At 43.3% G+C, this 27,668-nt stretch overlaps 1 protein-coding gene across 1 annotated transcript; it reads left to right on the top strand.

The window, feature by feature from the left end:
• The first annotated feature begins 49 nt into the window (after positions 1-49).
• Positions 50-27,462, top strand: SNX20 (sorting nexin 20). Its single transcript, XM_029608522.1, has 4 exons — positions 50-143; positions 11,482-11,606; positions 21,921-22,072; positions 25,457-27,462. Exons 2-4 carry the CDS (start codon positions 11,489-11,491, stop codon positions 26,123-26,125), a joined length of 939 nt encoding a protein of 312 aa, XP_029464382.1. The 5' UTR covers positions 50-143; positions 11,482-11,488; the 3' UTR covers positions 26,126-27,462.
• Positions 27,463-27,668: the final 206 nt, after the last annotated feature.

The following is a 27,668-nucleotide window of genomic DNA, read 5'->3' as shown; positions in this document are numbered from 1 at the left end:
TAGATTGTGGGGGAAGGAGGACAGAGAAGAGTTTAACTTCCTTTTTTTTTTTTTTGCTCTGTGCAGACAAGGTTTGCAAAGCAGAGCTGCTGCAACCAGAATAAAGCATGAACAGAGTTCCTAGTGCGGGAATTATTTAACAGGTAAGACTGGCTGTTACTCATGGTTCTTCTGATCCAGAGCGCTTTGCCACAATTCAGAGGTCAGTTGCTTTCTGGTAATGTAAGCTTTTTCTTTACAACCTTTGACTAACAATATGTTGAAAGAACAGCTTGTGTGAAACAGGAAAGATCTGCTTTCTGGCAACTATGTGCAGAATAAATTATTAGAGATCTCTTTGTTTTCAGTTTTTATTTTATGCTTTCCTGGAAATCTATCCGTGTGTATTACAAAGAGAACAAAAGCAGGTGAAATCAGTGCTTCTTATTGCGTATTACCTCAAAACTGCAAACGAGCCACAACGTAGCTCTTCAAAATGAGAAAAATTGACCTGTATGCACATCGTGTTTAATGCTACGTTGTGGCTCGTTTGCAGTTTTGAGATAATACGCAATAAGAAGCAGCTCTTTTTTTCGTTCTGTAGAACTTTGTTAGACCCAGTTCTATTGTTTGGTTCTTCTCGCTGATCCAGAAGTTCAAACCGAGGCCAAGTCAGAAGGGTGACGAGGGCTGTGGGGCACCAGAGTCACAAAAAATGGTTTCAACTGTATTACTCTACTATATCAAATCGGTTTTCAGTTCAGTGTGCGTATGAAAGGGCCTAGCATTCTCATGTTCTCACCGGTCACAGTTTTACTGGAGCATTTTCAGCTTCAGAAAGCAGAGGTCCATATTCAGATGGTTTGTCAGACTGAGTTCGGGTCTTAGCCGAGAAACCGCGGATTTTCAATTTCCTGCCGCATTCACCGCCCCCAACCTATCCAGATAAAAACTTAGCCAGATAAAGCAGGGGTATTTGAAGGTGGGGCTGACTTTATCTGGATACTAGCTGATATTCAGCATTATAGGGTATCGGGATAGGGTATCTCTGGATTAGGATTAACCTATTATAAATATGCAGACGGATGTCCTATTACAGGCTCTCTTGAGAACTCTCTCAAATTATGGGAAATATACCTTGCCTCTATAAAACAGCCCTTAACCCATATGTGTTTATCTTTAAACCAAGCCTAAACAGAAGTACTTCTAATATGCAATAAATGGACGAAAGGAGAATACTGGACATAAAAAATGTTCAGCCTGGGTATACTATAGTCAATGAAGTTAGAAACTTAGATTATAGATAGCGAGCCGAATCTAAACAAATTTATTAATACGCTTATCAGAGATGGAATTTTTTAAACTTCAAGTTTTGAAGAAATGAAACCTTTTTTTTTTTTTTACACACAAAGGATTTTAGAACAGTCCTGCAAGCACTGATTTTTGCGAAAACAGATCATTGTAATGCTCTGTTGTTAGGCCTTCCGGTATCTACCATCAGACCCCATGCAACTCCTCCAAAATGCAGCTGCACGAATACTGACTAATAGTAGAAAATATAATCATATTACACCAGTTCTCCAGTTCTGAAAGAATTGCACTGGCTACCAATTACATACCGAATGCAGTTTAAAGTCCTTTCATTAAATCACAAAACGATATTCAATGATAAAATAGATTGGTTCAACGCAGCCCTTCACTTCCATACACCGCAACGGAACTTGGGATCAGCAAACATGTCTGCTAACAATACCATCCCCATGGCTAGCACATTTAAATACTGTAAGAGAAAGAGCTTTATCCCTAGCAGGACCCAAAATATGGAACTCATGACCATCCGAACTAAGACTAGAGGCAAACCTGCAGACATTTAAAAAGAAGTCGAAAACCTGGCAGTTCCAACAAGCATTCGCATGACAACATTTGAAACCTCGACCCAATGATAAACGCCGAAATAAAGCAGTATTAAACTAAAGCTTTTACTGTTATTTTATTGTTATGTTTTTTAAGGATTTTAAGTTCGTTGTATTATGTTATTTTAATGCAGTTTAGTCATTTTATGTGTACATTGCATATCTTATTAATAATAACCGTTGTGATGGCTTCACCGAATGACGGTATATAAAACTCAACACATAAATAAATAAATAAATAAATAAAGATGTATTTTATGTATTTGCTGTATATTTCATTGAAATGTATCTGTAAACCGGTATGATTCTCCCACAAATATCGGTATATAATATCGGTATCCAGATAACGTTATTTATCTATTTATTTATTTTTCCGGTGATAAACTGGCTGAATTAACCATTACATGCGTGATGAAGTCATCTAGTGGCATTGAATGGATTTTTCTCTTCAAGGGGGCCGATGCAATAAAAGCGCATAGAATACGGGCGCTGAACTGTCAGCACCCGCTTTCTTAACACACCCCAGGCACCCCCAAAGCGGCGCCATGCAATATTTAAATTAGGGGATCGCGTTAGCAAGGAGGCGCTCGGGTCGCTTGCGTGCCCTTAGCGCCTTCCTTGAAAACCGCCTTCCTTGAAAACCGCCTTCCTTGAAAAACGCCTTCCTTGAAACCGACGCAGAGTTTATCAGCATCAGTTTTCCTAACTTGGCCATTCGCCGGTTAGGTGTTTATTTTTTAAACATTTCTTTACGTTTTTCCTCCTACTTAATATTACAATGATATTAAGTAGGAGGAAGTACTGAAAAGCAGTTTTTTCTGCTTTTCTGTACTTGTTTTAAATGGGCTCAGTTATTAATGCCTGCTCCAGGCAGGCATTAATAGCCGATAGCTAAATGTGCATCCGAGACGCACATTATTTTTTTGCATCGGAGTGAATGCCTAATAGTCTCATTCACATGCATTTGCATGTGATGAGCGCTATTAGGTTCACTCCACGTTGGACGCGCATTGAATAGGCGCTAATCCCCTTATTGCATTAGGGGATTGATTAGCGCCTATTCAACCCGCGTCCGACTGCGGGTTATATAGTGCGCTCGGCTGAGCGCACTGTATTCCATTGGCCCCCAAGATAGTAGAGGTTTGAGCTCTAGTTAACATGTGTAGGAGCTCCCGCATGGGTGTTGCCTTGCGAGCCTTTTCAGTCATTTTTTTGTCTGAGCACTTGCATGTTTGTGTATTCTGTCTCTCCTCAGAATTTTTCATAAAATCAAAATTTTCCTTAATAACTTATTCTCGGGCCGATACAGTAAAGTCCGCGGGAGAGCGGGCGAACGCCCGCTCTCCTGGCGCGCGCACCGGCCACTTGCCGGTGCGCGCAATTCTGTATTTAAATTAGGCCTGGCGGTAAAAACGGGCAAAAGGAGCAGCGGCTGTCAGCGGGTTTGACAGCCGACGCTCAATTTTGCCGGCGTCGGTTCTCGAGCCCGCTGACAACCACGGGCTCGGAAACCGGACGCCGGCAAAATTGAGCGGCCGGTTTTCGGCCCGACAGTCGTGGGCCTAATTCAAATTTCTTTTTTTTTTTTTTTTTTTTACTTTTTTTTACTCTTCGGGACCTCCGACTTAATATCGCCATGATATTAAGTCGGAGGGTGCACAGAAAAGCAGTTTTTACTGCTTTTCTGTGCACTTTCCCGGTGCCGGAAGAAATTAGCGCCGACCTTTGGGTAGGAGCTAATTTCTGAAAGTAAAATGTGTGGCTTGACTGCACATTTTACTTTCTGTATTCCGCGCGCATACCTAATAGGGCCATCAACATGCATTTGCATGTTGAGGGCGCTATTAGGTGCCGCGGGTTGGACGCGCGTTTTCCTCCCCTTACTGAATAAGGGGTAAGGGAAAATGCGCGTCCAAGAGCAGGCTGTACTGTATCGGCCTGTTAATCTGTTGCCTCACTGCCTTGGCAGCCCCACAGCAGCACTTTTCAGTGCTAACTAAAAGAGAAATAGTTGTAAGAGGGAAGGAAAACACCTACAGTTGTTTTCCCTCTAGGAGGCCTTGCCTCCTCGAGTTATCACAGAAGAAAGAGCCAACAGTGAGCAGATTTAAATGGTGCATATGCAGAAAGGCAATGCCCTTTACCGATGGCCATGAGCTGTGCTATATCTGCTTAGGCTTTGAGCAACAAAATTGTTATACCTGTGGATGGATGCCCCCACATTCAAAACAGTCCAGGGCACTCCTTAGTGAGAAGCTGTGTAAATTTCTAAGGAGTTGCAGCAGATCCTCCTCTTGCAGTGCAGCATCATCTGCATTGCTGGGAAAAGAACTGAGCAGAAGCTCCTCTGACTCCCCCAATCTGCGCAGGCCAGAGCTGTTGGGTTGTTTGGACAGCTACCCTACGTTGAAGAAAAAGTGCCACTAGTCACTGGAGCCATTGGAGCCTGCACTGAAAAAGCATAAGCACTTGAAGTGCAGTGTATCAACACTGGCACCTTCGACGACCATCATCAGCGCCATTGGTGCAGTCTACATCAATATATGTGACACAATCTGTATCAAGATGCTTGATGCAGAATTAATCGATGCATGGAGCATCGAAACGCTTAATGCACAGTGCATCAAAGCATTCGGAGCATGATAAAATTGAAGCATTCAACGATACCTTGCCACTCAAGGCAGACCGTATCAAAACACGCTGTATCAGCACACTTGATGTATATGCACCGAAGACAAAGCACTGTGCCTTGATGCATTCTAAGCATCAGCGCTCCAACTATTCCATGCACCCGGATCCATGCACTTGGGTCCCGAGACAGGAACATACAGTGCAGTGATGATGCAATTGGCTTTTTCATCAACACAGCTTCAATGCATTACTCCAGATTCTTCAACACTATCAGAATAACATCCATCAAAACAAGGTAAGTTTAAGTCGTTGAAATCCTTGAAGCATTCTACTCCATCAAAGCTCTTGATTCTAGCAGCTACTCTATCAACACAGCTGTATATGACTGATCCTAGGTCAGCCGAGGAAGGGATAAGACTACCCCTCCCTCCTCCAATCACCAGAGCTCTTTCCTTGCCAAGGTTGATGGTGGAAAGGTTCTAACTTGAGACACTAGGACCTATATGTTCTATAGTTCCACTAGCTTCGAGCCAATCCTGGTATCAGAAGAGGATGTACCACTGTCTATGGCTTATCAGAGGCCATATCAATCTCTGGATCAAATCACAATTTTGTTGAAAAGTTTCTTTACCACCCTTTCCAAGCAATCAGATGACTCACTTCAGCCTATTCTTCAGAACCTAGCATCGGCAGTTCCACTAGTAAAGCCCCGGTTTCACCCATTGGGCTGAACATGTCATCAGAGCCAAATCTTCAGGCTTCTTCTTCATCTCACTCCATGGCAGCGGAATCTAACAGGTCAGAGGTAATACATTATTCATCATCACCTCCACTTTTACCAGAGGAGCCTCCTGATTTGTCCTCATCTTAGTTACAGTCCTGGGTGAGTGACTCTGTGCTTTTGGGTTTTGACAAAGATTCTACAGGCATACCTTCCAACCCACTGCCAGAGCCACCAGACCAATTCTCACCTCTGGAAGGCCTCTCATACTCAAGATTGATCGAGAAGCTTGATCGAGAAGCTGGGAACACTCCTTGGTGTTCATACTGGGCTTACTACAAATTCTCAATAATCCATCTGAACCATGACATTACCTGATCATATCAATCCAAATACTTTACAGCTGAAAATGTGGGAGATGCCAATTCCCTGCAAGTCAAATGAGAGAAAACTAGATCTAAAATACAGGGTTCAACAATCTTCAGGATATGATGTCATTCAACTGCTACACCATTCAATAGGTGTTGAATCTACTATGAAAAAGGAGAAGATGTGAATCCATTAAAATTCACCACCAAGAAAGGCCCACAAGATTTTGGACAACTTTGGCAAGAAAGTGTATCAAGCTTTTATGATGACTGCATGCATTACCATTCATCAGTGCAGTATATTCATGTCTGTCTCCAAAAGCTGAAGCCTTTCCTCCAATCTAAGGAAGGATTTACCAGTTATCCCCAGGCATTTTTGAGTGCAGAAGAAGGCATCCTCAATTCAGTTTACAAAGTTTTTTATTTTGTTTCTAGAAAATCTGCAACATCGATTAGAGCATGTCATATGATATGGCTTTGGGCTAGCAGCATATGGGAAGACGTTCATGAGAAGCTAGCGGACCTCCCCTGTCTCAGGGATAACTTCTTTGGAGAAAAGCTTAGGGAGACGGTTGAACAGATAAAGGACCAAATCATAGCAGTTTAGACCCTTTTGATGGACTTTAAACAACCAACAGAACCGAGACTGCCCTTCTATCATTATATACAGCTGTATTTCCACAGGTTATCCTTCCAGTCTTATCAACAGTACCGTCTCCATCTTCTTCTAACTCAATGCCAATAGCCTCTTTCCACTAGGCCTAGACAAAAAGAATGCCATCAGCCAAAGACCACTCAGCCTAAACCTGGACCCAGATTTTTTTATCCCGGACAATCCATATGCAACTGATCTAGTCGGGGGCAGAATCCAGCTTTTTCTGGACAGGTAGCACCATATAACCAAGGACTCTTTGGTCTTGCGCATAGTGCAATCTGATTCCAGTTATGTTTCTCCCATCTGCCACCCCTTTCACATTATTCAGTGATCCAGATGGATCCATCACATTGGCCACACTTTGCCTAAAAGCTCAGTCACTTCTGCAACAGCAGGTGATAGACCAACTACCAATATCTCAAAAAGCACAGGGGTTTTACTCCAGGTACTTCCTCATCCTGAATAAATCTGGGGATTGTAGCCTATTCTGGACTTGAGGCAACTGAACAAGTACCTGCTATAAGAGAAATTCAGAATGAACTCCCTCAGCACGATTTTATCTTACATTCAGAAGGGTGAAAGGATGTATGCCTTGGACTTCAAGGATACTTACCTGCACATACTTATCCTTTATTCACATTAGCACTATCTTCAATTCAAGGTGAATTCTACCCATTATGCATACAGAGTTCTCCCATTTGGTCTGTCCCAAGAGTCTTCACCAAATGTCTAGTGGGAGCAGCATATTGGTGATGCCAGGAGATTCAAGTTTTCCCTTATCTGAACAACTGGTTAGTCATAGCAAGATCTCAGGTGAATATAATAAAACTCTACATGAAACAATTTCCCTCCTGCAGTGTCTAGGTTTTCTCATCAACTTCAAAAAGTTGAATCTAGTGTTCGCGCAAAGACAAAATGTATAGGAACCTGGATAGACTCAATGCAAGAAAAAGTATTTCTACCCTCAGATCGAGCAACCACCATGCATTCACTTATCTACAAATAGCTCTCTTCTCAGTGATCAACAGCAAGATCTCTGCTGGTCATACTGGGTCATATGGCACCAGCTTTCCATGTGGTTCCACTGACCTGCCTCCATTTTGATCATCTTCAATGAATCCCATGTTCCCAATGGGATCAACTATTCCAGCCACTCTCTAATGTAGTCTATAATTCCTGGGGAGATGGCTCAGGCGCTTAGGTGGTGGCTACAACCTCATGTCCTTCGATAAGGTGCTCCCCTTCATCAGCTTCCTTACCAAATAACTGCATCGACATCTCAACAAAGGGATGGGGCACTCACATTGGATCCTGTTGAACCTGGGGCAATTAGTCTCTTGAGGAAAATTAATATCAAATCAACCTGCTAGAATTATAAGTGATAAGAAATGGTTTGCATTCATGTATCTTCTTAAAGGCATGAGCATCCAGATTCAGACTAACAAGCAGGTGACCATGTATTATGTCAACAAGCAAGAAGGAACACTATTATGGCCCCTCTGCCAGGAAGCACTCAAGATCTGGAATTGGGTAGACAAGAATTGGGTTATCTTATATGCCTCCTATTGTTACGGGGAGCACTGGGAGAGCGGTCCCCATTTGAGGGAGTGTGCCCTTGGGCCCCTGGCATGATCACACGCCAAGGGTAGGTGTAGCGTGGGTGGCGAGAGACAACCTGACCCCCAGCCGGACCTGCATGCCTCTGGAACCAACTGTGGAGTGTTGGTGATGAACAGTCCTCCGACCGTTCCCGGCCCTTTCGGACCTGCCCCTGGGATGGCAAGAGGCAGCAGGCTGGACTCAGGGCGTGGGCAGACGAAGGTTCAAAAACAGACGACAAGACTCAGGAACCATAGACTGTAGACGTAGACTCTGAAGCAGGATACTGTAGACATAGACTCTGAAGCAAGATACTGTAGACGTAGACTGAAACAAGTAGGGAGGTTCAGACGTTGGCACTGTCCCTCAGGGCGCCCTACACAGCCAATACAACTGGTCTGTCACAGACCACCCTGTCCCACATCCACGGGAGTGGAACCAGTGCAGGAAAGGAAATATGCTGCACGAAGCAGTCCAGGGTAATGTACTGCACACTGGCAGTTAAAAGCGAAGTACTGCACACCGGCAGTCTGAAACAGGAGGCTGGCCACCGGCAGTCTGAAATAGGTTACTGCACACCGGCAGTCAAAAGCAGGTTACTGCACACTGGCAGTCTGAAGCAGGTTAAAACATCAGGGTCAGGAACAAACATCAAGGAACATCATGAAACATCAGGACATGCAAGACACCGGACAACAAGCTGAGACAAAAACAGAGACCTGATGGAGCGCTGGAAGAGGAGACATCCAGAGTCGAATAACTCCAATGCAAGCAAAGCATGAGTGCTGGAGCAAGGCTTTTATAGCCCAGAAGCAGGCAACTCCCTGGGAGGAGTCCAGATGGTCTGCCCCTTGCTGGCTCCATAAAAATGGAGAGGAGCCATGGGCCCGCCCCTTAGGAGAAGGGCGTGGCCCATACCAGAGCATCCAGGGTGCAGTGGAACAGGCCTCGAGTAGGCCCCAAACAACACCGAAGGCTTCCCAGACCGTGGAGCAGAATCCGGACAATTGCTCAGGCGAGGCCCTGGCTTCGGAGCAGCCTCCAGAAAAAGGTGAGATGCCTCCTGTGGCGCAGCTACAGGAGGAATCGTAACACCTATCTCCCAAGAATGTCCAACACCTTGGCAGATCAGCTCAGCTGAACTTTTCATCCACACGATTGGTCTCCTCAACAATCTGTAGCAGACAAAATCTTCAGATTGTGGAATCAGTCATCAGAGAAACATTTTGCCTCACAGGAAAACAGCAAACTAAATCAATTCTGCTTAATTCTTTCAATCAATCTCAGACTGGCACAGGACACGTTCTTCCTTGATTGTAGGACAAACCTCATGTATGCTTTTTGACCAATGCCACTCATCGCCAGGACTCATAGTAAACTGTTCTTCAAGATCATGCTTGACTGATCCTTATAGCTCCAGTATGGCCCAGACAAGTATGATATACATATCTCATACATCTTTTCAGCAGTCCTCCAATTCCTCTAGGAACATATTTTGGATTGCAAACAGGCCTTGGCATATTACAAAAGCCAAACTCAGCCACATCATCAAACCAATCAGCCTTTTGTTTCCTACGACCCGAAGCATCTGGGAATAGCAGTCCCCAAGCATACTTTATCTAATTGATTGGTTAAGTGCATTCATCACAACTATGCTTTAGCAGAGTTACAACTTACAGAGTCAGTTAATGCTCATCAAGTGAGAGCTGTGGCTTCTTCTGTCACTCACCTTTGTGAAATGCCCATTGAGGATAGCTGCAAAGCTGCAACATGGACTTGAGTTCATATCTTCATATCCTATTGCTGTATTGATAAAATATCTCAGAGTGACTGTAAATTTGGGCAAGCATTATGCATAATTTTTTCTCACTGTACTCCTATCTCCGTGATGGACTCCAGGTTGTTTACTAAAGAAACACTCCACTGCAACCCTCATCTTGGGATTCTCCACATGTAATAGTTAATTCAGCCTGCTTATTGAAGAAAAAACCAAGTTTGTTTCCCATAAATAGTGTTTTCTGTGGATAGCAGGATGGAATACCTGTGCATAGCCATGGAATACCTGCCCGCCTCCCCAGAGAGTTGACTACATAGCTAGACGTAGCTCTGGTACTGACTGAGGAGGTTCACAATGTACTGACTGAGGAGGTTCACAATGAAATGCTTGTGCAGGAATTCCCTGCACATGCTCAGTAGAGCTCAGAGCTCTACTGCACGGAGCGGCAGTAGCCACAGCGGCATTCAAACACTGCACGGAGCGGCAGTAGCCACAGAGGCATTCACGGAGCGGGATGCCAGTGGCCAGTAGTTGGTGTTCCACCTTCACGGAGCGGAAGGATGGAGGGCTGCTATTTCCAAAAAAAAAATAAAACAAAACAAAAAATAAAAACAGGGGTGGGTAAGAGTATGGGGCAAGGGGGTGGCCTGCTTGTTACAGCGGTTGCTACCCCTAATTGAGCTGGACGTTCACTTGGATGCAGATACAGAGCTGCTCTCTAAATTGGGTGGAGGGGAATTAGGGCTGGAGGGTACTGGAAGCCAATAGTAACAGGTGGGAGAGAGAAAAAGGGAAAAAAAATGGATAAAGTGCGTAGCTTGCTGGGCAGACTTGATGGGCAGTTTGGTCTTCTTCTGCCGTCATTTCTATGTTTCTATGTTTCTATGTTACTTTCTTGGAGAGATGAGTCTGTTCAGTGCTAATGGATGTTATCACCCCACATGTAATGATTAATTCATTCTACTATCTATGGAAAAAGTTTACAGTAAGCAAACCTGATTTATTTATTTAAATCATTCACTTTCTGCTTATAGCAGATTTGTCATACTAAGCGGAGCATCATAAAAATCAAAATACAATAACTTAAAATATCATATTACATAAAAAATAAATGACATGCTCGAGTATTTACACTCACAATTTTGATTTATCTGGGTATATTCAATGTTGTAGCCATGCCCCTGAATATCCGATTTATTTTAATTTATTGCTCTCTCTGAGTAAGAAGTTCATACAAGATGGGGTACAATATATTAGAGGAATAACATACATTTATCTGAATAACTTGCCTGGTCTGCCTGTGGCTGAATATGGACCTTATATTACATTAGCCTACCAAAACCAAAAAATACACAAGAAGAAAGCCACGTGGACTTTAGCCCTACATGGACCACTGAAAATTGCCCCCTCGGTTCTCAGCAGTTTCATTGCAGTGTCATCTTGATTGCCTCTTGACTTTATTGCTTCCCCTTTTTATCTTATTTCTTGTTCTCCTATGATTGTATTAGTTTAGTTTATTTCTTAAACATTTCTCTTTACTTGTGCTGAAAATGGTGAAACTCTTCTTCTAAAAATATTTTCTTCCCTTATTGCACGCTTCACTTTACATATATCAGGGTGATAACTTCAAGGGTTTCTGATGGGGCTCAGCATAGTAATGCCATGACCTCTTCATCTTAGCAGGAAGAGTTTTCAGAAGCTCAAAATACTAATAATTTCAGAAAATCAGAATGAAAAATGGATATTCATAATTTAGTATGATTTAGTTGCCAAATGAATTCTCTGTTATTTTTTTTTGCTAGTGCTATCACTTACATTTCTCTGTATTTTTCCTACAGCAGGTATATGATGGAGACTGACAATCGGTACCCTCCAGTAGATGATGTCACTAAATTATCCGTTACTTCTGCTAAAACTGCCACTGAATTTCACACCAATGATCAAGAAACTTCCAGTCTTTCAGGTTGAGCACGGATATTGCATTATGTTATTATTCTTAAGAACATGAGCACTGCCATAGTGGGTTAGATCAAGAGTCCATCAAGCCTAATATTCTGTTTCCAATCAGGGCCAGTGCAAGGGTTTTAGGCGTTCTAGGTAAACCTTCTGCCTTGTGACCCCTCCCCAACACCAGACCTGACCTCCCCCCCACCCCAAACATATAAGTAAACATTATGCATGTATAATAATAGGACATTCAAAATATAGTTTTCTGAAATAAAAATATTACTTATAGCAGTGCATGTAATTGTAATATTCATATTATATGTTTGAAAATTCTGCTAAAAGGCAAAAAACCCACTTGGAACCCATATGGTATTAGACCTATTGTAATGCATGGTGGGTATATAATGTGTGCTTGGTATTCAAAGCCATGAGTAAAAGGAATTACAATTACAATATAGTAAACCTCCCATACCGAAACAGTACTAAGTACTAGCACTCAAACAGTAACAACTCTACTTATGAAAAGGCAACGCTAAAATACCTATACACCTCCTATTAGAAAACAGAACAAGCCCAGCTACTATAGAACCCTACACAGAAACTACAAACTAGGAGAATACCTCAAGTTTGATGACACATGCAGATCACAGACAAAACCTCACCAAATACAGAATAGAGACCATAAGGTAAAAATGAAAAAATGTGCAGACAAAAACTGAACTGGAAACCATAACAGTAAACTCTGGATGGAGCACACCACCTCCATTCTTCATATAAATCAAACAATAAAATGAAGAAATATAAAACCTCAATAACAGTAAAACCATACTAGTAAATAGAAGATTTCAAAATAGCAGACAAGCAAAATGACATTCAGTAATTAAAAACTCTTAAAGACAAAATGTTTCAAATCCAAAACAAAAATTGAAGAACAGCGCAAACATTAAATATTAACACTCAATGATTAAAACTAACAGGGTACCTGGAACTTCTGATTTCCAGATACCCTGAGATTGTTGTGGATCAGCTGATGGGGTTGGGGAGCGGGAGTTGTTGCTCACAACGTTCTCCTTTCTCTCTCATATACGCACATATAATTATGCACATTTGTTCTCGCTCACACACAAACACACACAGGCTCTCCCACACATGCACACTCTACCAAACACACCAAATGCTTGCAGCCCGCCAAGTGGGATGGGTTCCGCTCGCAGCCCCACACCGATGTTCTTTGCCGCTCCCTAATGGTTGGCGCCCTTGTTCACCGTTTCCAGTGGTGGCTAATCCAGGTGACGAGTACCTGACAGGATCCCAAATAATAGATAAATTCTAGGCTGCTTATGCCCAGGGATAAGCAGTGGCTTTCCCCAAGTCTGCCTGGTTAATAACGGTTTATAGACTTTTCCTCAGGAATTTATCCAAACCTTTTTTAATCCCAGCTACACTAACTGCTTTTACCACATTCTATGGCTATAAATTACAGAGCATACTTATGATTTGGGTGAAAATATATTTTCTCAGATTTGTTTTAAATGTGCTATTTAGTAATTTCATGGATTATCCTCTATTCTTTGTATTTATTTTTTTTTAAAGAATAAACACTGATTTGCATTTACCCGTTCCACTCCACTCATGATTTTATAGACCTCTCTCATCTCAATTCAGCCATCTCTTCTCCAAGCTGAAGAGCCTTAACCTCTTTAGCCTTTCCATGGAGGGGAACTAATCCATTCCCTTTATCATTCTGGTCTCCCTTCTTTGCACCTTTTCCAGTTCCATTATATCTTTTTTGACATGCGGTGACCAGAATTGCACACAGTACTCTAGGTGTGGTCACACCATGGATCAATACAAAGGTATGATATTCTTTATTGTGTTCTTCATTCTTTTCCTAATAATTCCTAATAGTTTGCTTTTTACTTTTTTTTTAACTACTGCCACATGCTGAACTAAGAATTTCAATGTATTGTCCGCAATGATATCTAGATCCTTTTCCTGGGTGGTGACTCCTAATATGGAATCTATTATCGTATATAACTATAGCTTGGATTACTTTTCCTTATGTGTATTACTTTGCACTTGTCCAAATTAAATGTCATCTGCCTTTTGGATGCCCAGCCTCACAGTCTCACAAGGTCTTCCTGCAGCTTTTCACTATCTGCTTGTGATTTAACAACTCAGAATAATTTTGTGTCATCTGCAAATTGGATCACCTCATTCTTTGTTCCATTTTCCAGATCATTTATAAATATATTAAAAAGCACTGTCCCAGTGCAGATCCTGGGGCACTACAAAATGTACCTTCCTCCATTACAAAAACTGACCATTCAGAATGGGAGGCTACCTGGGATGGGTGTGTGAATGGGGAGCCTGTCTGGGGTGGGTGGGTGTGTGTGAATGGGAGGACTCAATCTCTGAAAGCCAGGAGTTCTTTGCATTGAGTGCAAACATACAACCCCTTACCAACTGGTAGATAATCATACATTTGGCACTTGGTGCAAAAAATCTGGAAAGGCCCCCATCTCACCACTGGACTGCTGACAGCATTTTAATATCCTTGAGTTTTTCATTATTAAGGTTGCTAACAGAGCAGGGATGCTTAATCTAATGTAAGTCCTTTAAATTTATTTGGTGTATTTAATGTTCGTTTAGAAATGACCAGCAAGGTCATTACCTTGAACATTTTTCTCATTTCATTGAGTCAATGCATCAGAGCTCCATGTATTTTAATGGGGACTTTTTTTTATAATCATCAACACACCATATTCCACACCTTTCAGGGCCAAAAATGTTTTACTGGGGACAAAAATATATATTCAAAAATAAAACTTCAATCAAACAATTGGATGTCGCCACCCTCATGAATCAATCCTTGGTGGAAGCACCTTTGGCAACAATTTCAGCTGTAAGTGTGTTGGGATAGGTCGCCACCAAATTTGCGCACCTAGATTTTGCATTATTATGCCGCGCTTCGTTACAAAACTGCTAAGCCACTTGGGAGCATTGATGGACAGCAAGCTTCAAGTCATGCCACAGATTTTCAATTGGATTTGAGGTCAGGGCTCTGACTGGTCCATTCCAGAACATTTATCTTTTTGCTCCTTTGTCAATCCAGCATAGCTTTGGCTGTGTGGTTTGGGTCTTTGTTATGCTTCTGTCCCTAGTTGAGCTTTCTTGCAGAGGGCAACAGGTTTTCTTCAAGGACTTTACTTTTCTCCATTTGTCTTTTCTTTCCTGACAAGTGCCCCAGTCCTTACTGATTAGAAACATCCTCATACCATGATGCTGCCACCAACATCCTTTACATTAGGAATAGAGTTCTCTGGGTGATGTGCTGTGTTGGATTGGCACCAACCATAACACTTTGCATTCAGGCCAAAATGTTCTATTTTAGTTTCATCAGACCACATGGCTACAATATCCCTGTAGTGTTCTTTTGCATACTTCAAAGGAGATTCTAGGTGGGCTTTCTTGAATAATGGTTTCCTTCTTGCTACTCTACTATACAGTCCAGATTTGTGGTGTGCTTGGGATATTGCACACTTTGTCCAGACATGGCTAGGAAGCCTATAGCTCTTTCAAAGTTGCCATTGGTCTCTTGGTTGCACCCCTGCTCAGTTATCCAATTTGGAAGGGTGGCCTGATCTAGGCAAGCTGTAGGTGGTGCCATACACATTTCACTTCTTAATTATCATCTTAACCTTGCTCTAAGGAATTTGTAATTCTTTTATCTGTACCTTTCCAAAACTTTGTTCCGGAGTTCTTTTGACAGCAACTTGGTGCTCATAATTCATCTTTGCTTTGAAATACACTATCCAGCAGAGAAAAACAACAGGAATTGTTGAATTTATCCTGTTATCCTAGCAATCAGTACAATTATGGACAATTAACTTGGTGTGTGCTTTTGAAAGCAATTAGTTTAGAACATAAGAACATGCCATACTGGGTCAGACCAAGGGTCCATCACGCCCAGCTTCCTGTTTCCAACAGTGGTCAATCCAGGCCATAAGAACCTGGCAAGTACCCAAAAAACTAAGTCTATTCCATGCTATTGTTACTAGTAATAGCAGTGGCTATTCTCTAAGTCAACTTAATCAAAGCAGGTAATGGACTTATCCTCCAAGAACTTATCCAATCTTTTTTAAACACAGCTACACTAACTGCACTAACCACATCCTCTGGCAATAAATTCCAGAGTTTAATTGTGCGCTGAGTGAAAAGAACTTTCTCTGATTAGTTTTAAATGTGCCACATGCTAACTCCATGGAGTGCCCCCAAGTCTCTATTATCCGAAAGAGTAAATAACTGATTCACATTAACCTATTCTAGACCTCTCATGATTTTAAACACCTCTATCATATCCCCCCTCAGCTGTCTCTTCTCCAAGCTGAAAAGTCCTAACCTCTTTAGTCTTTCCTCATAGTGGAGCTGTTCCATTCCCTTTATCATTTTGGTCTCCCTTCTCTGTACCTTCTCCATCGCAATTATATCTTTTTTGAGATGCGTCGACCAGAATTGTACACAGTATTCAAAGTGCGATCTCACCATGGAGCGATACAGAGGCATTGTGACATTTTCCATTTTATTCACCATTCCCTTTCTAATAATTCTGATTTTTTGACTGCCGCAGCACACTGAACCGATGATTTCAATATGTTATCCACTATGATGCCTAGATCTCTTTCTTGGGTGGTAGCTCCTAATATGGAACCTAACATTCGGGCCGATACAGTACAGTGCGCTCCGACGGGTGTACGCATGTTTTCCCTTACCCCTTATTCAGTAAGGGGCCGAAAAAGCACGTCCAACCCGCCGAACCTAATAGCGCCCTCAACATTCAAATGCATGTTGATGGCCCTATTAGGTATTCCCGCGTGATTCAGAAAACAAAATGTGCAGCCAAGCCACACATTTTGCTTTCAGAAATTAGCGCCTACCCAAAGGTAGGCGCTAATTTCTTCGGACACCGGGAAAGTGCACAGAAAAGCAGTAAAAACTGCTTTTCTGTGCACCCTCCGACTTAATATCATGGCGATATTAAGTCGGAGGTCCTGAAGGGTAAAAAAAAAAAAAAAAAAAAAAAATTGAAGTCGGCCCGTGGTTGTCTGGTCGAAAACCAGATGCTCAATTTTGCTGGCGTCCGGTTTCCGAGCCCGTGGCTGTCAGTGGGCTCGAGAACCAACGCCGGCAAAATTGAGCGTCGGGTGTCAAACCTGCTGACAGCTGCCGCTCCGGGCCAAAAGGAGGCGCTAGGGACGCGCTAGTATCCCTAGCACCTCCTTTTGCCTGTTTCTACCGTCGTGCCTCATTTAAATACAGAATCGCACGGTAGGGATGTGAATCGTTTTAGGACGATTAAAATTATCGTCCGATAATTTTAATATCGTCTTAAACCGTTATGGAACACAATACAATACAGATTCTAACGATTTATCGTTATAAATCGTTAGAATCGTGAGCCGGCACACTAAAACCCCCTAAAACCCACCCCCGACCCTTTAAATTAAATCCCCCACCCTCCCGAACCCCCCCCCCAATAACTTAAATAACCTGCGGGTCCAGCGGCGGTCCGGAACGGCAGCGGTCCGGAACAGGCTCCTGCTCCTGAATCTTGTCGTCTTCAGCCGGCGCCATTTTCCAAAATGGCGCCGAAAAATGGCGGCGGCCATAGACGAAAAAGATTGGACGGCAGGAGGTCCTTCCGGACCCCCGCTGGACTTTTGGCAAGTCTCGTGGGGGTCAGGAGGCCCCCCACAAGCTGGCCAAAAGTTCCTGGAGGTCCAGCGGGGGTCAGGGAGCGATTTCCCGCCGCGAATCGTTTTCGTACGGAAAATGGCGCCGGCAGGAGATCGACTGCAGGAGGTCGTTCAGCGAGGGTTCCGGCGCCTCGCTGAACGACCTCCTGCAGTCGATCTCCTGCCGGCGCCATTTTCCATACGAAAACGATTCGCGGCGGGAAATCGCTCCCTGACCCCCGCTGGACCTCCAGGAACTTTTGGCCAGCTTGTGGGGGGCCTCCTGACCCCCACGAGACTTGCCAAAAGTCCAGCGGGGGTCCGGAAGGACCTCCTGCCGTCCAATCTTTTTCGTCTATGGCCGCCGCCATTTTTCGGCGCCATTTTGGAAAATGGCGCCGGCTGAAGACGACAAGATTCAGGAGCAGGAGCCCGTTCCGGACCGCCGCTGGACCCGCAGGTTATTTAAGTTATTTGGGGGGGGGGTTCGGGAGGGTGGGGGATTTAATTTAAAGGGTCGGGGGTGGTTTTTAGGGGGTTTTAATGTGCCGATTTTTCGATTTTTCGATTTTTAACGATTTTTCACGATATTTTACCCCCCCAAACGGCAACAATACGATTCCCTCCCCCTCCCAGCCGAAAATCGATCGTTAAGACGATCGAGGACACGATTCACATCCCTATCGCACGGACTTTACTGAATCAGCGCAATTGTGTAACTATAGCATGGGTTATTTTTCTCTATATGCATCACCTTGCACTAGGGGTGTGCATTCGTTCCCTACTAATTGGGAATCCGCAACGTATAGGGCCATATTCATTATATTCATGGGGAAGCGAAATGTATCGCGATTCCCCATGAATACAACGAATCTTTGCCGAATTATTCAGCCGTCTAAAGGAGCCAATTTAAACAAACCCCCCACCCTCCTGACCCCTCCCCCCAAGACTTACCAAAACTCCCTGGTGGTCCAGCGGGGGGTCCGGGAGCCATCTCCTGCACTCACACCCTCGGCTGCCGGTATTCAAAATGGCGCCGATAGCCTTTGACCCACTATGTCACAGGGGCTACCGGTGCCATTGGTCAGCCCCTGTCACATGGCCATCGGCGCCATCTTATGCTCCTACCATGTGACAGGGGCTGACCAATGGCACCAGTAGCCCCTGTGACATAGTAAGGGCAAAGGCTATCGGCGCCATTTTGATTTCTGGCAGCTGACGGCCCGAGTGCATGAGATCACTCCCGGACCCCCGGTGGACCACCAGGGACTTTTGGCAGGTCTTGGGGGACCCTCCTGACCCCCACAAGACTTGCCAAAGGTCCAGCGGGGTCCGGGAGTGACCTCCTGCACTTGGGCCATCGGCTGCCAGTAATCAAAATGGCGCTGATAGCCTTTGCCATTACTATGTCACAGGGGCTACCAGTGCCATTGGTCAGCCCCTGTCACATGGTAGGAGCACAAGATGGGGGGGGGTCAGGAGGGTGGGGGGTTGTAGTTAATTTAATTTTAGCCGGGAAACGAATAGGAATTAACGTATAAACGTATCTGGGCCCCCCCCCGACAAATATGAATCCCAAATGCAACGTATGGTGTCCCTCTGCACATCCCTATAATCCACATTAAATTTCATCTGCCATTTTGATACCTAATTTTCCAGTCTCACAAGGTCTTCCTGCAATTTATCACAATCTGCTTGTGATTTAACTACTCTAAACAATTTTGTATCATCTGCAAATTTGATTACCTCACTCGTCGTATTTCTTTCCAGATCATTTATAAATATATTGAACAGTAAGGGTCCCAATACAGATCCCTGAGGCACTCCACTTCCCACTCCCTTCCACTGAGAAAAATTGTCCATTTAATCCTACTCTCTGTTTCCTGTCTTTTAGCCAGCTTGTAATCCATGAAAGGACATCGCCACCTATCCCATGACATTTTACTTTTCCTAGAAGCCTCTCATGAGGAACTTTGTGAAACGCCTTCTGAAAATCCAAATATACTACATCTACTGGTTCATCTTTATCTACATGTTTATTAACTCCTTCAAAACAGTGAAGCAGATTTGTGAGGCAAGACTTGCCTTGGGTAGTCATGCTGACTTTGTTCCATTAAACCATGTCTTTCTATATGTTCTGTGATTTTGATATTTAGAACACTTTCCACTATTTTTCCTGACACTGAACTCAGGCTAACCGGTCTGTAATTTCCTGGATCACCCCTGGAGCCCTTTTTAAATAATGGGTTACATTAGCCACCCTCCGGTCTTCAGGAATATGGTGATTTTAATGATAGGTTACCAATGTTTACTAATAGGTCTGAAATTTCATTTTTTAGTTCCTTCATAACCCTGGGGTGTACCCCATCCAGTCCAGGTGATTTACTACTCTTCAGTTTGTGAATCAGGCCTACCACATCTTCTAGGTTCACCGTGATTTGATTCAGTCCATCTGAATCATTACCCATGAAAACCTTCTCTGATACGGGTATCTCCCCAACATCCTCTTCAGTAAACACTGAAGCAAAAAAATAATTTAATCTTTCCGCGATGGCCTTATCTTCTCTAATTGCCCCCTTAACCCCGCGATCATCTAACAGTCCAACTGACTCCCTCACAGGCTTTCTGCTTCGGATATATTTTAAAAAGTTTTTACTGTGAGCTTTTGCTCTACTGTTGTGCTCCTCCCGTGGCAGGAGCCATGGGAGGCGCTTATCCGCGCAGCTGGAGACCGCAGAAACCGGGACCTTGCCTGGTTCCCGTGCCCGGGACCGCCATTGTACTGATGCGGCAGGAGCCGCGTCGGGGTTCTTCTCGTGGCACTGAGCTGCGCCTGTCTTTCCTCCACAGCCCAGAGGCCGCACCCGACATCTGCTCCTCAGTGGCCCTGAAGCCATGGTCCCTGGACTCGGTTGGGTGTGGAGCCTCTCCTGGAGGCCTTCCTGCGGCCTGGACAATGCCGCTTCCTCATCGGGGGCCTGCCCTGAGGCCCAGCTTCTTCCGCTCCATCTCTCCTCCTCACAGCGGCAGCATGGCCGCTGTCCAAGGTCCTGCCCCTTGCTTCATCCCACATTTAAAGGGCCAGTCAGGTGTAGCCCTCCTGGACTCCTCCCCTACTTCCAGTCCTATAAAAGGGCTCTTCAGTCAGTCTGTCTTTGCTTCGGCAAGGGGCTTGTCCTCCCAAGGACGTCTCGTCTCCAGCTCCTAACCAGGCATCCTGATCTTCATCCATAGACTTCCTATACCTTCTTGGTCTATGCCCTGATCTTCCTGATGTTCTGTGATGTCCTGATCTTCCTGATGTTCTGTAGGACCCATGCCTCCGGAGATTCCCTGCTTTTAATCTGAGATTCCACGTTCCAAGTTTTATCTTCCAAGTTCCAAGTCCTGACTCCAGAGGATCCAAGGGGTTACTGCACCTTTAAATGAGGAGTCTATATAAAAAACCCCAATTTTTTTATTTTTGCAATCAAAAGATGTTAGGACACCATCACTGGTTATAGGGTAAGCCCCAGGCCAGGAACAGGAGTTGCAGAACAGGATCTTCTGCTTGACCAGCCACCTCCCTCTCGGGTTCAGCCTTCAGATTCCGGTGGCCAGCAGGACTTCACTGGAGGTGCTGGCACAGGGACTAGAAGGCACCTATTAAGAGCAGGGCTGGAACAGGGACAAGAACACAAGGGTGCCCACAAAACCAGGCAAACAAAATACACAACAACAAGAAGGCCAGCACACACAAGAATTGGACAAGGACAAGAAGTAGACAAGGCAAGAACAGAACAAACAACAAGACAAACAAATACTAGAAGGCTACAATAAAATGGGACAAGAACAAAACAAGAATACAAGGCTGAGAATTATGGAGGTCCCGACTAGGTCTAAAGTTAGACCCAAGTTGAGTCAGTGTGTTGAAAGCCAGGCAGGCTTAAATGGGTATGGAAGTGCTGAGTCATGCGCAAACATGGCCACCAGAAAGTCCTCTAAGTTATAGGGCTTGGAGGACTGAGCAGCCAGGACCATAGTTCACTGAAGGCCCTGGCTGGAAGGAGGGCAGCACTCACAAAAGACAAGGGGCATCATTTAATACAACCCCTCAGGCAAAGAAGGGTAACCAAAATGATAAAGGAGATGGAACTATTCCCCTATGAAGAAAGGCTAAAGAAGTTAGGACTCTTCAGCTTGGAGAAGAGACGGCTGAGGGGGGATATGATAGAGATCTATAAAATAATGTGGAAGGGAACCAGCAAATGAATGATACTTAAGGTGTATGAACTGATAATCGCTTGTGGCCCATTGAGATCATAAGGATTGCATTCAATGGGGTGGAGCTGGGAGACAGAACTGTTACCCCCCACTACTCTTGCCACCACTGTTGGTGCTTCTTCATGGGTGGTAAGGCATCACTAAGAAAGGCCTATAAAGCGAAGAGACATTGAAATGAACCCAGCCGATGTATCCCATGGCCAAGAGCTATGTACAAAGAACATATAGTCTTAGATGATGTAATTATATGCTAGAAATGAACCATTTCATGTGAGATATTTATGAGTTTTTCTCTACAGTGTATTTGCTCTGATATAAATGTATTCTTTTAGATGCAGATAACACACCAAGCCCAAACTCTTCTATGACCACAAAGGAACACCAAGAATACTGGAAAAAGGTCAATTGCCAGCAAAAACCAGTCAAGCTCCTATTTGAAATCTCATCTAGCAGAATTGTAGAGGATTTCTTTTCTAAATATGTGGTAAGACAGACCATTGACAGGATATTACAGGGGTCAGTTTCTGAAGGGATCTAGCAGGCCGGCTGAGGAGTGGAGTCAGCTTAAATAAACAGGAGGTGTGGGGGGTCGGGGGAGGGAAGGAAACATGCAACGTACACTAAATTTTCAAACATAGGCGTGCATTTTCAAGCTGCAGTGGGAGCTAGAACAAATATGTGCAGCTGCTTTTACCCCCGCACTGCTTTTTATAGCTCAAAAAGGAAACTGCCTGAGAAATTCAGTAAAACTTACGCAGTGCAAAGGTACGCCCATGTAACTTGCCCCCTGGCAGTTTGTTGAAAACGGCCCCATTTATGAATATAATCATTATTTTGTAATCACTATGGACTTTCTGATTAAGAAATTTAACTCCAAGGCCAGTAGAAAACCGTGGCACTGACATTTCTAAAACTCTGTGCAATAATAAAGAGGAAGCTGGTGAAAGGGCTGACAGAAATAAAATTAATTAAAACCTAATCTGAATGGGACAAATCCAATCAAACATCTTTTTTTACAGCATGAAAAGAAAATCAAGGGCCAAATGTTTCCAGACATTCAGGCATCTCCACTGCTCAGACATTTCATGGACGTGAGGCCTAATCCGCCACTTGATCAAGTTTTTTTTTTGTTTTTTTTTTTACTTTTGTAATGCAAAGATTTATCGATCAGCGTTTACCAGAAAATTCTGCTTCTGGATTTTTCGTATGGATTTCTAACTTACCTGCGGTTGTTCAGCGATCTTACTAATGAGGCCACTGATTTGCAGTTCGCTCGGGTAATGACAGGAGACATGTTGGAGTGCTTCATTAGGCTCACACCCGAATTTTTCTCACTAGGAAGATAATTTCAGCACACGGCGTCAGTAAGGTGATTACTCGCGCCTTTATGCATGGATTTAGTTCTGCAGATCATTATTTTTAACTGAAAAGGGTTTCGCATTTTGGGAGAAGGGTTAGTTAAGATATGACTTTCTCTTCAAACCCATGCTACTAGAAGTTTTTTTTTTAACGTTTTGCCCCACCCTAGATTTAAATTCTTTTTCTTTCTTATCCCCCATCATACGTCAGAGGCTGTAAGGAATCAGGGGCTGGTTGTAAAGCATCCATGCCTGGGTGATGCTGGATGGCCCTGATGCTCCTTTCCTGCTGTAATATTTTATGAGAATGGTAGGAAGGGGCTTAAAGGCTTGCAGTATCCTTCACTCCCTGCGGAGCGGAGGCGAGGAGGGAAGAGGTGATAAGGATAAAAAGATAGGATGGATAAAGGATGCACGAACGAATGCTGCTTCAGACTGGTACCAGCAAGCTACAATGCCCCAGAAACAAACCGTGTCAGAACCAGCGGCTTGCTCGTAGCTCAGGGTATTGGCTGTAGATGTTCAGGCAGAAGCCTCTCTAGCTGATAGTTGTTTAAATGGTTACAACGCATGTTGGATTTCAGACATGGTGGGGGGGACAGGGAGGGTGGCTGTTTGAATTTGGTATGGGATCCTCTAGGCTCTTCTTTTCTTGGTTGGGGGGTGGGGGAATTGGCAGAATCCAAGAGAAAAACAAAACCTGGATAAGGAATGATGTCCTACGAGCAGTCATGCTTCTATGGCTGGCAGCTGGATGGGCCAATTGGTCCTTTTTTTTGTTTTGTTTTTGCCATCACCTACTATGTTGTTACTATATTGAAGCAGCTTGTGTTTGCCAGCGCATGGAAATCTAGTGTTCATTAACGCCATTTACCGGTCAATCAACCTCTCACAACAATATTAAAAGAGGAGAACCAGTTTTAGGTGCCCACTCTTCTTACAAGCATAAACAGAGTTTGTATTTGAAATCTATACAATGCAACCCTCTTGTTCAGAAAAAGCGACAGTGCATAGCGGCTTTGTGAGGTTTCACAGAGTTCACAATTTGCTGTCATTTCCTGCTTGAGAATGCCCAAAAAGCAGCTTTGCAAACGAGGACACGAAGAGGCACCTTTAATATATTTCTTGTAGGCATTCCAAGAAAATAAGCTGTGAGACAAGAAATAAAAAATCTTCACAGCTGCTTTCTGAAATTTCCTTTTTTTTCTTCCACATCTCCTCGGCAGCTCTTTCCTCATCTTCCTGAGCATGAGTAATACCTGGAAATCCCCAGAAGCAGATGTTCAAACACAATGTGCGTCTGTTTCCACCAAAGATAAATACGTCAGTATGAATTCAAAGAATTCGCATTTCTGTGGCTCATCACTCTCTTGCAGAACTGGGCAAATGATCCTTATTTGAGTGAAATAACAAGGGGCAAGCAGATCAATGTTTTGCTTCTGCGCAGAAACTACTCCAGATTTTGGTAAAGGACAAGTGCAAAACTGGAGAAATGTTTGCACTGAGAATCAAAACTATACCAAGGCTTTGAAAAAAAAAGTCTACCGAGCATTGAGATGATGGGGTCGGTTGTCAAAGGTTTTAGGTGCCTATGTGGCACCGTGTGCAGTCGGAATGGCCGGAGATTAGACGCAGGCTAGGCCGTGGCTGAAAATTCAGAAAGTTTGTTACTTCACTACAATAAAAACAACTCTGTATATCTTCACAACTTATAAACAAAGAAGCAGAGTGGGCCTTTCTAAGGTTCCTTCTGTTCCCTCCTGGGCCTGGCTAGACAACTTCCTAGAGGCCTCTTCCCGGACCAGGATTCCCTGTTGCCTGGGCTTAAGGTGGACCGGGCCGGATCTCCGGATCCTGTCCCTTAACGCATGCTGGGGTTTCTTGTGTATACCCCGTTACAGCCTATCTTCCAAAATTGACTAGGGCAGAGCATCTAAATTTCTAAAAAGAAGGTGGCCAGAGTTAGGGCGCGGAAAAAAAAATATAGACACGATTGATTTTTTTTTACCCCTTTACTTGGGCTCCTAAATCTAGGTAAGTGAACTGCAAGTCTAAGATTTAAGGTCGTAAGTTCTAGGCCTTTAAATTTAGATGAATTTTAAGTTTTACCCAATTAGATTATCTTTTGAAAATTGCCCTTTTCAAATGTGGCTAAAAGTACATGTGGGTTACATAGCCCGTGGACTTTTAGCAAATTAAAAGGAGGCATTCCTTTAGGCAATTATTAAATCAGGGGAGAATAACAGCTATTCACTGGCCCTCAGCTACCCACACGTATAGCAGCTGCAAAGCATAGGAATGCTTTTAACATGCATGCATTGCACTTCCTGATGTTCAAAGGGAAATCATACGTGTACTTTCTCTTTGCAGACAGCGTACGCATCAGAAGCAACTACACAGTTTATAACCTCTGCAGGCTGTTTGAAAATTGCCTACATAATGCTAACAGGAATATGTTTTTTCTCTCTGGAATAAATTCAATGTTGTTTTTTTCTTCCCCCCTCCTTCAGATGTACCAAGTCGTCATCATTAGAACAGGGAGTTTTGATAGCAAGAAGGCCTTTATCGAGCGTCGATACTCTGATTTCGAAAGACTACACAAGAATCTTTGGAGAGACTTTAAGGACGAAATGGAAGAGGTTGCGTTTCCCAAAAAAAGATTGACTGGAAACTTTACAGAAGAAATGATCAACGAGAGAAAATTGGCCTTCAAAGATTATCTCAGAGCTTTATATTCGATTAAGTGCATCCGGAGATCCAAGGGGTTTATCGACTTCTTCACAAGGGTACAGCTGCTAGAAGCTTATGGCTGCCTCAGAGGTGGACAGTACACCAAAGCATTGGAAATCCTTCTGCAAACTCTTCCTCTGCAAGAAAAACTGACCCAGCATAGTCCTTCTCTAATTGTGCCTTCGCTCTGCGCAATACTCGTCTGCCACAAAGACTTGGAGAACTTTACAGATGCCTGTGAAGTGGGAGAGAAAACACTGGCTCTGCTAGAGAAGCACCAGAGGCACAAATATTATATTCCATTGCTGGAGGCAATGATTGCTTTGGCCTATATACTGGGGAAAGATTTTGTGTCTTTGCAAGAGAAGTTAGAAGAAAGCAAGGCCAGAAGAGACCAGACGAAAGTGTTGACCCTAAAAGAACTAGCTGTTAAAGAATATGTGCACTGAGTGGAAAGGTAACAATCAGTGGATGCTGTGGAGGTGCGTTGACTTTTAGTGGGTCAACAAAAAAAACCCAAAACAATCATGCGTAGCAATGCCTGTTCATGGAAATATATAAATGCAAAAAAGAAACCTATAGAAATATGTTATTTCATTTAGGATTTCATTTGAAAAAGAAATGCAGTTCATACATCTTCATGCCAAACTGTAAAAAAAAAAAAGTAAAAAGCAGCAAATCATATGGAACCATCTCAACTGTGCTTATAATCAGCCATGGTTACAAAAAAAAAAAACAAAACAGACTACAATGCAAAAAAAATGAGTGAAACGATTTGAAAAACAGCATTCAAAGCAAAATAACTACTCTAAGCTTCAATCGCTTGTTGGTATCGGTATCTCGGAAAATTGTTTCCATTTAATATGTATATCTGCCACCCCGCTAATAGGGGGATCATAAACTATGTCGTGCAGTGATCTAGGCATGCCACAGCTGATTTACATTGTGGTATGGAAGACATAATGTAGCAGTGTATTATTTATTATTTTTTTTTTGCCGTATGTTTTATCCAACAAAGAAAAATCAGATGTTTGTTGAGCCCTGTCAGCCGGAGATGCAAACATCAAAAGATGTTGGACTTCAAAGACAGCTTGGATCTGTGTTTAAGTCTCTACCCCGCCCTGTTCTCCGCTGGCCTGCTAAGAAGTTAGTTAAGGAGATGGTTAGGAAGAGCTGAAGGCTCAGAATCAACTTTTCTGGCCAATGTCTGATCTCTGTCTATAGATTCAGAAAAAGGCTCTGCTGAGCTCTTGGTTTTTAGGCAACGTCTCCCTTTTGATGTGTTTGTTGTTAAAGCAGCAGTACTAGAAAAAGATATACGTTTATAGATTTCATACTTGACAACTAATACAAACAAGATTATTGCTCCCCTATTTCTTTTTGATTTATGTTTTTTTTCCTGAGGAGGTATTAGTGTGTAAAGCTGTGGAGAAGGCCTCCTGTTAAGCCACTACCCTTATAATGCTAAGTAAATCTGGGCACCGCTGTGCTGATCGATAGCAAAACCCCGTGCAGGTCTCACACTGGCACATATAAAGTATCACTACAGCATGAGCAATTGCTTGAAGGTGGAAGAATAAAAAAAAACCCAGGAATAAGATCTTAACAAATTCTGCTTTTCGTTTCAAACCAGTATGAGAAAAAATATTTAAGAGTATATATTTGAAAGAAAGAAGACACGGAAAAAAATGAAAAGAGGATTTAAAGGCAAGAAACAGGCAAGCATTTTGGAAGAATATAGCCATTACTGCTGCTTTAAAGTTTGCAATCACAGTTGCTGGCAGTGTGCATGCATGCACAGAAATTAGTTTTTGCATAGTTGCACAGCTGATTAAGCAAAATTAAGAACGGAGATTGTTCTATTCCAATCTTCCAGTTATTGTTCAACATTATAATCTAATACAAAGGAAGGTGAAAAAAAAACAAAAACAGAATTCTGATCTGTAGTCACTTTTAAAGTTGTGTAGTGTTGCAGCCATGACTATCTCCATG

This window comes from Rhinatrema bivittatum, chromosome 7 (genome assembly GCF_901001135.1).
Source record: "Rhinatrema bivittatum chromosome 7, aRhiBiv1.1, whole genome shotgun sequence".
NCBI classification, from domain to species: Eukaryota; Metazoa; Chordata; class Amphibia; order Gymnophiona; family Rhinatrematidae; genus Rhinatrema; species Rhinatrema bivittatum.
The sequence above is the reverse complement of the archived record's forward strand: the minus strand, read 5'-3'. Positions and strand labels throughout refer to the sequence as shown.

Coding starts and splice junctions, on each gene's coding strand:
- SNX20 (XM_029608522.1), top strand. CDS start 11,489: ATGATGGAGACTGACAATCGGTACCCTCCAGTAGATGATGTCACTAAA. Junction 11,607..21,920: donor AGAAACTTCCAGTCTTTCAG/GTTGAGCACGGA, acceptor GTATTCTTTTAG/ATGCAGATAACACACCAAGC. Junction 22,073..25,456: donor ATTTCTTTTCTAAATATGTG/GTAAGACAGACC, acceptor CCCCTCCTTCAG/ATGTACCAAGTCGTCATCAT.